We start from the raw sequence: 12,896 nt of genomic DNA, 5'->3' as shown, positions 1-12,896 counted from the left end.
CTGTAGCCCCCTGACTGTATGCAGTTCAGTGGAGATTTCATAGATATCAATATGATCACCTCTTTTAAGCACAAACACAGATAACTCCATTCTGTCATCTGTAAGTGCTCTTGCCCCCAAGCAAACATTTCCATGGGAAAGTAAAGCTACTAAAATAATTGGGCTAATTATAGACTCAGAATAATGACATTCTAGCTATGCATTGACTAAAAGTGGATTGTTAGAGGAATGAGTGAGATTAGAGAGAGGACATTGGTAGAGAAAACTGACAGGAGTTGATTCATTTGAGAAGAATTTGGGTAGCTGATTATGGGTAGCCAACGATGGAACTGGATATGGTACCTAGGAAAGGACTGAATGATTCCTCCCCTGGCTCACCTGAAATAACATCATACAGGGCCACTGTTAGAGACTATGGCCTATGGTGTAGACAAAGATGATTCTGTTTCTGTATTAAGGCAATTTTTGAAATTCACCTAAAACACACCTAAAGTGAATCTAGGGTAAAGTTTGTTTTCATATAATTTTATTTTCCCTTATTTCTGTGTTATAAAGAGAAGGAAAGCGTTATCTTGAACAAATGACAGTGTAGGAAATAGAAGATACACTTAGAAAACTAAAGAGCTAAAAAAATTACTGATGCAATGTGCAGAAAGAATAAAAATATTCATTTTAAAACTTCTAGAAGAATTCACTGCTATTTTGAAATCTTGTTCTAGAGTAATAAATGTCCAAGTGGCCAGATAAAGATGCTAATTAAATTGGCTTTTAGCTTCAGCACTGTGAGGTCTGAAATAACTGTACCATTCTCTGTCACATCAAATGAATGAGGCTTAACCTTAAGACTATCAGAGGAAAATCAACATTCTTGGGAATTTGCTGCAGGTTCTCTTCTAATCTTTTTTAGATCAGTCATTTTCAAAGGACTTCTATTTGTCCTCTTGCAGGATACTCAAGTTTTTTGTGGTTTTTTTTTGCGGTATGCGGGCCTCTCACTGTTGTGGCCTCTCCCGTTGCGGAGCACAGGCTCCCGACGCGCAGGCTCAGCGACCATGGCTCACGGGCCCAGCGCTCTGCGGCATGTGGGATCTTCCCGGACCGGGGCACGAACCCGTGTGGACTCTCAACCACTGCACCACCAGGGAAGCCCAGGATACTCAAGTTTTATTCAGTAAGTTGGCATCTGTCATTTAGTTGCCACCATTTTTTTTTACTTTTCTTTCTTTCATTTTTTAATTTTAATTTAAAATTTTATTTTTAGTAATGCCATTGGGCTTGGAAGGTGAGGAAAGGGCAAAGGCTTGCCAGTTATTTGTGGTACTCTCATTGGCTCACTTTGGTTGGTGTTGCATTTGTGTGTTTCTTGGGGCAAGTACAGGTGGATGCTTTGATTTAACTAAGTGGTCATTTTCACTTAGTGAAGAGTTTTAAAATTTTCAAGAAATACTGACTTTTGCTGAATTGATGAAATCAAGCAGTAATTTTGGTGTCTTGGGAAAGAAGGTAAACAGGGACTCAGGTAATATAAGAGGTTACCCAGTTACTACTTGCTTGCACCAAGGTGAACTGAATGTCTTACTCTATGAAATGGATCTTATTATAATTTCATATTTTAAAAACAGTGTTGGTCTAAATCATGTCTAAAGTGTTTCTAATGCTTTATGTTTTTATATCAATTTAAAGTTAAATTGAATTTCTTATGAGGTAGTCTCCAGAGAAATCCTTGGTTTGAATTCCTTTCTGGCACATATTACTATTTTGGATCAGGCTTGAATACAACTGAGGGTGAACTTTTTTTTAACACTTAATCTACTCTCTCTAAGTTTATTTTAATTTTTATAATACCCCCACCTTTGACAGTCTCAGATACCAGTGTCCTCAAGCTGTTCTGACCAGGTAGCCTCATGACCTTTTGAGATGGCAGCATCCTGATAAACCTTAAAATAATCACAATCTCTCTTACACAGGGCTGGTTCCTGTCTCAATCCTCAATTCTTGTATAAATGGAAGTTACCATCAACCTGTGCTTTAGATCCTAAACCACAAACTATTACTCTTAAATTTAGAATAAGACCTCAAGCTGTATTGTTTTTGACTTTTGCACACTGTATTTGAAATCAAAGGCATAAATACTTCATCTAATAAAACTATATCCAAATTAGGCCCAGACTTCCAAACCTCTAAAATCGCTTTCTTTGATACCTCTAGGCCAGATGTTTGCTAGCAATCCCATCTCATCACAGCAAACACACTATCTTCATAGTCAGTCTTCTTTCTCTCTCCCTCCCTCCTTTCCTTCCTTCCATCCTTCCTTCAGTTCTCTCTCTCTCACACACAGAGACGCACACACACACCACTACATGTGGTGGCATTCACATGTGTGGGACATTCTCCGTGCTCTTTTAATTTTATTTATTAATTTATTTATGGCTACGTTGGGTCTTCATTGCTGTGTGTGGGCTTTCTCTAGTTGTGGTGAGCGGGGGTTACACTTCATTGCAGTGTGCATACTTCTCATTACAGTGGCTTCTCTTGTTGCGGAGCATGGGCTCTAGGCGTGCAGGCTTCAGTAGTTGTGGCACACGGCTCAGTAGTTGTGTGCTGTTTTTAGCTCCACCGCTCACTCTCTCACTTAAGAAAGCACATCAGCATTAATGTAAATGAGTGATGGTGTCAATAGGAAAACTGCAATGACTGTCTAATTTGTAAAGAACAAATTGTTTGAAAATTGTAGTGTGTATCTATTGTAACGTCTCCTGAATCAGGTAAACTTTTTCACTAGGTAACAGTGTGACTCCCCAGAGTGATACATCCAGTCACTCTAGCCCAAATCCGTGAAAGCATCCTTAATCCCTCCCACTGCATCTGCCTCCAATCCATCAGCCATGCCCTTAGCAATCCCTACCTCCAAGGCTGCCATCGTAGTCCTTGCCACTGTATCTCTTGCCTAGGTCACTTAATTATCCTCCTCAGTAGGCTTCTCACTTCCATTCTCACTCTGCAGTAGCTCAGTCTCCACACAGAAGTAAGAATGATCTTCTAAAGACTAATACTAGTTGAGACATTGCTAAATAAAACCATAGAATTAAACGCAGACATCCCCCCACCTCTGCTAAGTCTTTGCATAGCCAGTTCCTGCTTATCTCTTGAGTGCATTCTATAGCTTCTCCCCTTTGCTCACTAGGCTCAGCTGCCCTGCTCTGTTTTCTCTGAGAAAACATGGAGGCTTTGCTTGGCTTAGTGCTTTTGCCCTTCAATGAGTCTGATTCATCAGGCTTGGCACATGGCTGGGCTCCTTTGCAGGCTTAGCTTACCTACTTATCCTCCATCCACTGCTTCTCCTCATTAATTCCCATCACATAAGTGTGTTTACTTTTTTTTACAGCATTCAGCAGACACTGAACTTACTTTTTAAATTTATTTACTTTGTGTTCATTTCACAGTAAAATGCAAATTTCCAAGGGCAATACCGTGCCTTTTTTTTTCACTTCTGTATCCACTGCATCCAGACTAGTACATGACCAGAAGATAATCAATGATATTTATTGAATTGTTGATCCATATTTCTAACAATATGAGAAATCCAAGTCCAGGTACCAGATATCCATTTTATATTGTTAAGCATGTTTTACATGTTCTATAGTGATACAATTTTACAGTTACATAGCCTGTAACATACATAAAGTAGGATGACACAATGGAAAGAACATGAATTTCAGCATCAGACAAAACTAGATTTAAATTTTAGCTCTAGTCACCATCTGAAGTGAACGTTTTTAGTTTTAGAAGTCAGGATAGTGTTTAAATTTGGGAAGAGAGAGAGGGTAGTGATTGGAAAGGGTAATGAGAGGGGTTTCTGGGAGGTTTGTAATGCTTTATTTCTTCATTTGGATAGTGGTTACACAAGTGCATTGACAATTCATTGACTTGTAAGCTAAGGTGATTTTCTAAATCATATATATTACATAAATTATATATATGTAATTCTACATATATTATGTATTCCTATTATGCATATAATTATACATAATTAATTCTATATATAATCTTTAAATTAAAATATGTATAAGGTAGTGAATTTCTGGGTCCAAGGGTCTGAAACATTGTTAAGTTCTTGACCCTTACTGCCAAATTTTCCTTTGGAAATTATTGTTGGTGTGCAGGCCCATCATTTTCTCATTCATTTACTCAACAAATGTTAACTGTTTACTTACCCATCACCATTATTGACGGACCCTTGACAACTCAGAATCCTCTTATGAAAGTATATCTTTATTACTTAATAGCGAAATATGTAACATGTTTTGCTTTTTTATAATTAGTGAAGTGACATGATTTTTAATATTTTTCCACTGAAATTTGTTGCCTTGTTAATTATCCATTCACACTGTGCTAAGTTTTATTTTGAGGTTGCAAGTTCTTTAAGTATTAATTAATAATTCTTGTATTAAGTATCATCCCTGATTTTCCTTTTTATGATAGGATGAGGACTCTGGGGAAAGGCTGTGGATCCGTAAAACTGCCACCAAATTTCTCCTGTCCCTCTCCCAATTACACTGTCACTTTTATGTAGCAAAGATTGGAAGGGGGTGTACTAAAATCTTGCTGGAAACATGATGGTACAAATACAGATAATTTGAATTTTCTTCTTCATATATATAGTGTTTTTTTTTTTTTTTTACTTTTCCAAATTTAACATGTATAGGGTTTTAATTTTAAAAATAAATAAAACCTAAGACAGTTAATACAGAATTTGGTATGTAGAATATGTTATTTTTTTCTACATATCACTCTTATTTTCTTCTTTTATTACTCTTTCTTTCCTTGCTAAATCTTTTCCATGCTATAAAAAATCTAGGATGCCTATAGTATATACTTTCTTTGAAATTTCTTTATGGGGAATGTGTGTTCATCTTAGAAGACAGATGTAGAAATCTAATAGAATGAGGACCATAAATCCTTGGTGGCTTAGTAGTAGTAGGAATAACAGTAACAGTACTAATAGTACTGCATGCCCTTTGAGAAGCTGTTGCTGGACATTTTTAAACTGTAAATTGATGATGGTGACTGTTGTTGAGATGTTTGAAAATATTTATTGACTAATTGGTGTCAGTCAGTCTTCTAAGCACTGTGTGTGCTTCATCTCATTTAATACAACATACCTACATTGTAGATTTTAATGTTATCCCCATTTTACATAAAAGGAAATAAGGCTTTGTATAGTTTGTGTAATTTGACCTAAGACACCAGGTAGTAAATGGTGAACCTGGGATTCAAACTGACTGAAATCTGATCCCAGGTACAAGCATTTATGAGGGACAAGTACAAGGAATGATTGTGCCATTTACAATGAGCATGGCAGGCCCAGGGGTGGATGAAAAGTTCCTGCCCTCAAGGACCTCACAGTCTCCTAGTGGTACCAGATGAACATAATAGTCATTTTAACACAGTTTGATGAAGGATGCTATTCCAGAGGGAAGCATAACACTGTGAGAGCATATAGGGGCACATCTACTCCATGTTAATGCTGAATATTTTTTCTTATAACCCCCCCCCCCCCCGCAAAAAGTGCCTTTTCTCATTACGAAAGCAATCTAGATTCAATGAAACATAATCCAAATATCCATATAGATAAACTGAAGACAAATTTAAAACAAATAAATGAAAAGTTTATAAAGCTATCACTTAGGATAGTATTTATTATCCTTTCAGACCTTTATCAACATAATTTTACAAAACTGGAATCACAGAGCACACACTCTGTGGTAACCAAAGCTTCCATGGCTAAGCTTTACCACATGTTGCTTCCTTAGCCTAGAAGATTCTTCCTTTTAAACTTCACCAGTCAAATTTCTATTGCTTCTATGCTGTTACTTATCCTCAAAATTAACTACTCTGTTAAGTTCATTTATACTATAGTCAATATTTTTCATCTTTGTATTTATTATAATTTTATAATAAGATTAAAGGTACATATTTAAGCAGAGATTTTTGTATTTATTTCTAACTCTCCCTTAATGAGTATTTCGTTCATAGTATGTCATAGTGACACATGTTGGAAAAGTGATCACATATTAATAGCCTCATAACACTGAGTGTTTTAAGTTCAATGATGGGAGATTTTCCTGAAGATAATCCATAAAGAACCACTAGATAAATATTAGTTGAACTAATGATACATTATAAACATAATTTATTTTTCCAACCTCATCTTTTAAAAAGTCTGAAAAGTATTTATTGTATGTTTATACCATAAATTATTAATCCCTTACAGTTTAGCAGCTGCCTTGTTGATATTTTTTCATGATCATTCATGCTGCAGCAATAAAAACATCATACTTTTTACCCCCCAAAATAAGTGCCTAGATATAGAATTGTTATATATAAAAAATTTACCTTTATAAGACTATTGACAAATAAAACAATAATAGAACATAATAGAATAACTCTCAGAGATCAATATAATATTCAGGACAGGCCATTTATTCAATCATTTGCATTTGTTTGGTCCCCTGAAAAAGCAGTCATCTCTAATTGTATTTTTATCAGCTACTTTTCCCTGTTTTTTTTCTGTTTTTGTTGTTGATGTCCCACTTTGGTCAAAAGTACATAGATTATCCAAAGTCAATTAGTTCAAAAGTGGGAAGAGTGGTAAAGAAATAGACTCAGTTATTAATGATGATTTATTTAAAACGTGACATATTAGGGCCATCCATATGTTTTGAAAGTATAATCTAACTTTTCTTATACCACATTATTTGGAGTCAATCTATAAATCTTGAGTGCTTGGTATTGATTTTATTTAGCATTAGGATAGTGTTTTTGCATATGTGACAACTTAAAAGCAGAGGTTTGAGTACAGTTATGAATTATTATAATTCAATTATCATAAATTAAATGGTGTCACTTACTACTTATCTTGCTTTATTATTAACTCATGCTCTGGTTGTACAACTATAAATATAATTCAGGAACACTTTTATCTATGCCACCTAATTTTATACCTAAAGGATTCTTCAAGACTGAATCACTTTAGAAGTGTAATTATGTGGTAGAGGTTGCTAATTGACTCTCAGAATTCCAACATTCTTTTCCTCTTTAGTAATAAAACTGTAATATTATTTGGGATGACAACGAGCCCTGTTAAGAGACTAGATTTCTATAGCTTCCTGGAACTTAGGTGTAGCTGTATAACTAAATTTTGTCATATTAAATGTAAGGAAAAGCATTGTCTATGACTACTGATAATTCTCCCTTTCCCTTTATTTCTACCACTTGTTTGCCTTGAGCTAAAGCAGTCACCTTTGATAATGAGAGGATGTTTAAAGTGCTTGTGAGCTTGCCAACAATGGAGCCCACAAACCAGTCCTGAACTGTCTATATCTGGATTTGATTTTACAAGAAAGTATAATCCTTTGTTTCTGAGCCAATTTTATTTGGTATGTTTTATGCATACAACCAGATCTAATCCTAAATAAAATATATTTATATTTATCCCAAGTATTCAGACTATACTCAGAAACAAGATTGACAGTTTTACTGTTCATTGTCTATGGAGTGTCTGTGAGTTTCTCAACTGAAAATGCTAAAGTAGAGGAGACAAAATCTGTCTGTTGCCTAGGATGGCTGTTCTGATAGGAGATCCCAACAAAGTCAATGTTTTTCTTTCACTAAGTAGTCCTTGTTTCAAGTATTTATTACTGTGTAACAAATTACCACCAACCCTTGGATTAATAAAACATGTTTATTATCTCATAGTTTCTGTAGGTCAGGAGTTGGGCATGGCTTTGATGGGTTCTCTGCTTCAGTATCTCATCTGAAAGCTGCAGTCAAGGTGCTGGCCATGGCTGCAGTCTAACTTAAGTTAAACTGGGGAGGGAATGCTTCCAGGCTGAATGAGGTCTTAGCTCTTTGTTGGCTGTCAGCCAAGGGCTGCCCTCATTTTATGGCTGGTTGTTAACACAAGGCCACCCTTGCTCCCTTACCACATGGACTTCCCCAATATGGCCACTGACTTTATCATAGCCAGCAAGAGGGAGCATCTCTAGTAAGACAGATGTTAAAACCTTATGTAGCATAATCACTGATGTGACATCCTGTCACTGCACCTTTGCCATATTCTGTTGTTAGAAGTGAGTCACATGTCCCACACACAAGAAACAGGAGGGTATTGCATGAAGGCGTTAGTACTAGGAGGCAGGGATAAATGGGATAGTCTGTATGCCACAATCCTCTGAAACACTTAAAAAAATTATACATGCCATATTTCTGCTTACCTTTAATACTTATCAATCTAAGTTCTTTTGCAGAATCTTATTTTGCAATAATTTCTGTGAATTGTTATTATTTCCCAAGGAATCATAGAACCTCACCTGGCTTTGGAACAATCTGTAAAATATAAAATATACTTTTTGGGCTTCTCTGGTGGCGCAGTGGTTAGGAGTCCGCCTGCCGATGCAGGGGACGCAGGTCCGTGCCCCAGTCCGGGAGGATCCCACATGCTGCGGAGCGGCTGGGCCCGTGAGCCGTGGCCACTGAGCCTGCATGTACGGAGCCTGTGCTCCGCAGCGGGGGAGGCCACAGCAGTGAGAGGCCCGCGTACTGCAAAAAAAAAAAAATATATATATATATACACACACACACACATATATATATATATGTGTGTGTGTGTGTATATGTGTGTATATATATATATATATATATATATATATACTTTTCAATTCATTCAGCCAAACCACCACAGATCTTAAGTCATTCTGATCTGAGTATGTATCTCTGTTGTTTACCATTGAATCAGCTCAAGGAAAAGAGAAAATCCCCCTTAAATTGACTGTATCTATTTTAAGACAAATAGTAAATGTTTATAGTGTGCTGTATGAAAAAAATAATATACACATTTTCCTGCTTTATTGTTCTACAATGAAATTAAGTATAAAATATATGAGAAGAGAAATACTTTGCAAAAAAGTTTACAACTATACACTGAAGTTAATAGTGGGAGTCAGATAGAAGTTTACTTTTGTTCCTGAATGAACACTAAACATTTAAATCAGGACATGAAATATTATATAAGTGAAGAAATATGTATTTTCTAGCACAGTTCCCAGATTTTGAATCCTGGTTTCTGAATATTCCTTGGCATGTTTTAAATTTATGAAAATGTGTTACCCATTTAGAAAATTGGTGATAATTAGAAAAAAAAGGATTAGGGTTGTATAAAACATTGGCAGGGTAGAAATAGAGAGGTTTGCAATGCAGCTTTGACAGAGATAAGGAAGGCTGAGCCAAAGATACTGCGGATTTAGGACTGCATTCCTCTAGGGGAGAGAGCTGATCGGTCCCTGAACTTTACTGCTGGAATCTGCTAAGATCTGTCAGGAGGCTATATATTATAGTGTTTACAAGGGCACATTCTGTGAAACACTGAGTTCAAATTTTCACTATAAATTTACTTGCTGAATGACCATGGCAGGATCATTTATTTGAGCCTCAATTTTTTCAACTGTAAATTGAGATTAAAATTGATATCTCTCAGGGGTGTTGAGTATTCAATCAGATAGTATTGATAAAGTGTCAAATCAGTTCCATAAATGATGTATAATTGTAAAGCTAAAAGAGATAACTGTGTGTTTTTATGTATATGTGTGTGTTTGTGTGTGTGTATTTTGGATAGGTATGGATGGTAAATGGAAAATCATCCCGGAGTATTGCTCCTATAGTTAACTAGTAACATACTTAGCAAGTTTATTTTCTTTTTAATGTTGAAGTTCATTATCCTGGATCTCCTAAAGCTGGTAAAAGACCAGAAACAAGAGTCTGCCAATCGGATATTGTATTTGAAGTGCCCAGCACATTTATTGGCTCATAGTAGGCCCTCAATAAATACAAATTCCCTTCTTAACTATCCCGAGTCCATTACTGAAATTCAATAAAATATCTCTGTATACAAATGCTTTTAATTTTATAAAGTAAAACTTTTTTTGTCCTCAAAATGCACTTTTTCCTTGGGAGAATCACAGTCTACTTTACTGTTACAGTAAAGCTTGCTTATGGATGAAAATATGAGATGATGTTCTTTGTGGGAAGAATGTTTGAAATTAAATTTTATGGAAAATCCCATAAATCTATGAATGATGAAGCTTATAACTTGAATATTAGGTGACATTCTACTTTCCAAATTCTTCTAAGAACATTTTAAAGTATATTTATTAGAAGCATTTGGATTGTTATTTTAAATGACACTTTGCATCACCTTATCCCAATTGCTAAAAATGAACCTCAAATTTTATAGAAACCAGAATCTGATTAAACCTGTTCCTGAAAGCTGTTTCTCTACATTGTAAAATTTCATTAGCATTTTAGACTTTGAAAACTCATTCAATGGTGTTCATTTATTCTTATCTTTCTGATCTTCGTGTGTTATCAAGTATATTATTTTAAAAGCATTTTATACTGCGATTAAATTATTTCTGTCTTAATTCATTTGTAACAAGGATGGTGTAATCTTTTAATTTTATAAGTATGTATTATCCGTTAACTGCAAATATCAGTAATAACAAAGAATGTGTCTATTTGGAATTAAAAATAAAATTGGAGCTGCTTTCTAGCATGTTTATTTTCTATCAATATTTATATAGAATATACCTGAGAATATACCTGAGAACAAACTTTCAACCTGGATGCCGAGGTATGGAAGAGGTATGCTAAGTATATGGTGCTTGTAAAATTAGCAATATCTGTTGCATACAGTGGATGTGGTAGCATATGATAATAAATATGTGAAGTGATTGTAGTATTTGAAGAATGACATAAGAAACATGAGAAATCTACTCTCATTTAACTAAATCTTGAAAAATATTGGGAAAAAATAAAGCCATATCTGAAGAAATAATTAAGATAAGCAAGAATTCTTTTAGGTAGCTATGCATGTGGAAATTGCCCTAAATTTGTAATCGGTAGTCATGAGTTGCATCCCTGATTTTCTTCTTTCTACCTGAGTGAAAGTAGCAAATCACTGAACACCTCCAAGTCACAATTTCTTTAGCAGCAAGATAGGGTATTAATACTCACTTCACATAGTTGTTATAAGGCTTAAATTAGACAATGTGAAACCCCATTGTAAATCGCTGGACAAATGTTACTCATTATTAAAATGTATATGAAAGTACATTGTCAAATATGAAGCACTGTATTATTATTGAAATGCAGCATACAGATTTTTTTCTATAATAGTATTATTGGAATATATGTTTACTTATTCATCAAACAGTAGTCCTCATAAGACATATCTGTTTTGCAGTTGTAAAAAGGTACTAGTAATTCTTAGATATTTCTATCTGTTGTTTATTATTCTTATTAACTATGATACTAAGAATATAATTGACATAGGTGAGGTCTATACAGATGCTATTCATGGCAGGGAAATTTGGATGAAATCTGGCCAAATACAAAATATGAAATTAGTAAACCGAGATCTTCTAAATAGTGGTTAGATTCTTTAAGTGTATTTGTTTTTCAGGTGATTACTTTCTCTTGCTAAAGGATTATTAGCTTGCTTCCATCTGGTTGTTCTTACTAGTAATTCTTCTAGTAAGCAAGTTTCTCAATTGCTCTCTTCAAGTTTCAGTTAGTTCCGGGTTGGAAGACTTTATTTCTCTTGACCTAATTGCCAGTAGAGAAATGGTAGAAGTTAGCTGGAACTAACCAGATGGAGAAACAGTATACAAGATACGTATGGGGAAAAGGGCAAGAGAAATATTAATAAATGTTTCTCATTCTTTTCTTAATGACCCATAATTAACATAGGAATATGCATAATTTTCCCATTTTGTCTGTTATTTCCCCTAATTTTTAAAAATTAATCTCTATTGTATAGAAGGTTTGTATGTGGAGTATATTGAGTGAAAGACTTTAGATTCAAATACTGATTCAGACACTGGAAACATGAGCAAGATGTGACTACTTTGAATTTGTTCTTCAATAATTAAATGGGAAGAAGTAATATTTACTGTTGAGTATTCATTGAGATACTCTAGTCATGTTTTAAATAAACACTCCCCACCATTATGCCAAGGACACTAATAATCTCTGTGTCTCTTCAGCTAAAGGATGTATTTTAGTGTTCTTCTGAAATTTGACCTCTCATCAGCATTTGATTGAACCGATCATTCCTTTCTTCACAAAACACTCTTCTATTAGCATTTATAACACAATGCTTTTCCTATTTTTCCTCTATTTCTTAAGTCACCTCATCTCATTCTCAGGAGTCATTAAAATTAACCCAGAGAATAAACAGAGTTTCTAGGGTCTCTCTTTCTTTCCACTCTGTTGCCTCTCCTGAGGCAATTTCATCCTTTTCCTTGTTATCATTTATCATCCATGTAATAATGACTCATCAATGTATATCACCAGACCAGATCTCTCCTTTGAGCGCCAAACCTATGTATGTATATATCCAACTACCTACTCAAAATTCCCGTTCCTCTAGAATGTTTCAGTCTCATCTCAAATTCAGTATGTCCTAAGACCAAACCCCTGATCTTATAAATACTCTCTCGCATGTAAAGAACTAGGCAGTAATCAAGCATGATTTCTTGTTTCTAATCTAGTATTTCCCATCTTGGTGAGTTTTACCACCTTCCATGTAAGCACAGAAGTCTGAGCCTAAAAATGATCAATACTGGCTTCTCTCACCTTACATAGTTATTCCATTATCCAGTTCTAACAATTTTACATCTTCAACACATTTCCTATTTATATGCTTCTCTGTCGCCACCCCCCTAGTGCAAGCTTCTGTTTTCACCTGTCCAGTCTATAGCAATATCCCACGACCAGGTCTCCTAGTGTCCAATCTGTTCTTCAGACTGAAACTGCTATTCTGGTCTCAGAATAAAAAT

General features: G+C 35.1%; 1 protein-coding gene across 4 annotated transcripts in view; it reads left to right on the top strand.

The window, feature by feature from the left end:
• LOC307187293 (beta-adducin-like) overlaps positions 1 to 12,896 on the top strand; it is a 396,022-nt gene that overhangs the window by 39,722 nt on the left and 343,404 nt on the right. For 2 of the 4 annotated variants that reach the window (XR_013828570.1, XR_013828572.1), the window contains exon 2: positions 948 to 1,171. The exons of 1 other annotated variant lie outside the window; for it this stretch is intronic. Coding sequence is in view for 1 of the 3 variants with exons in the window: in XM_079923146.1 (XP_079779272.1) it covers positions 10,690 to 10,698 (9 nt within the window). In the remaining 2 variants the exon portion in view is untranslated. Of the gene's footprint in view, positions 1 to 947; positions 1,172 to 10,637; positions 10,699 to 12,896 lie in introns of all 4 variants that reach the window. One more of the 4 variants, XM_079923146.1, reaches the window with a different exon arrangement.

The sequence above is a fragment of the Stenella coeruleoalba genome, assembly GCF_951394435.1.
Source record: "Stenella coeruleoalba genome assembly, chromosome: 5".
NCBI classification, from domain to species: domain Eukaryota; kingdom Metazoa; phylum Chordata; class Mammalia; order Artiodactyla; family Delphinidae; genus Stenella; species Stenella coeruleoalba.
The sequence above is the reverse complement of the archived record's forward strand: the minus strand, read 5'-3'. Positions and strand labels throughout refer to the sequence as shown.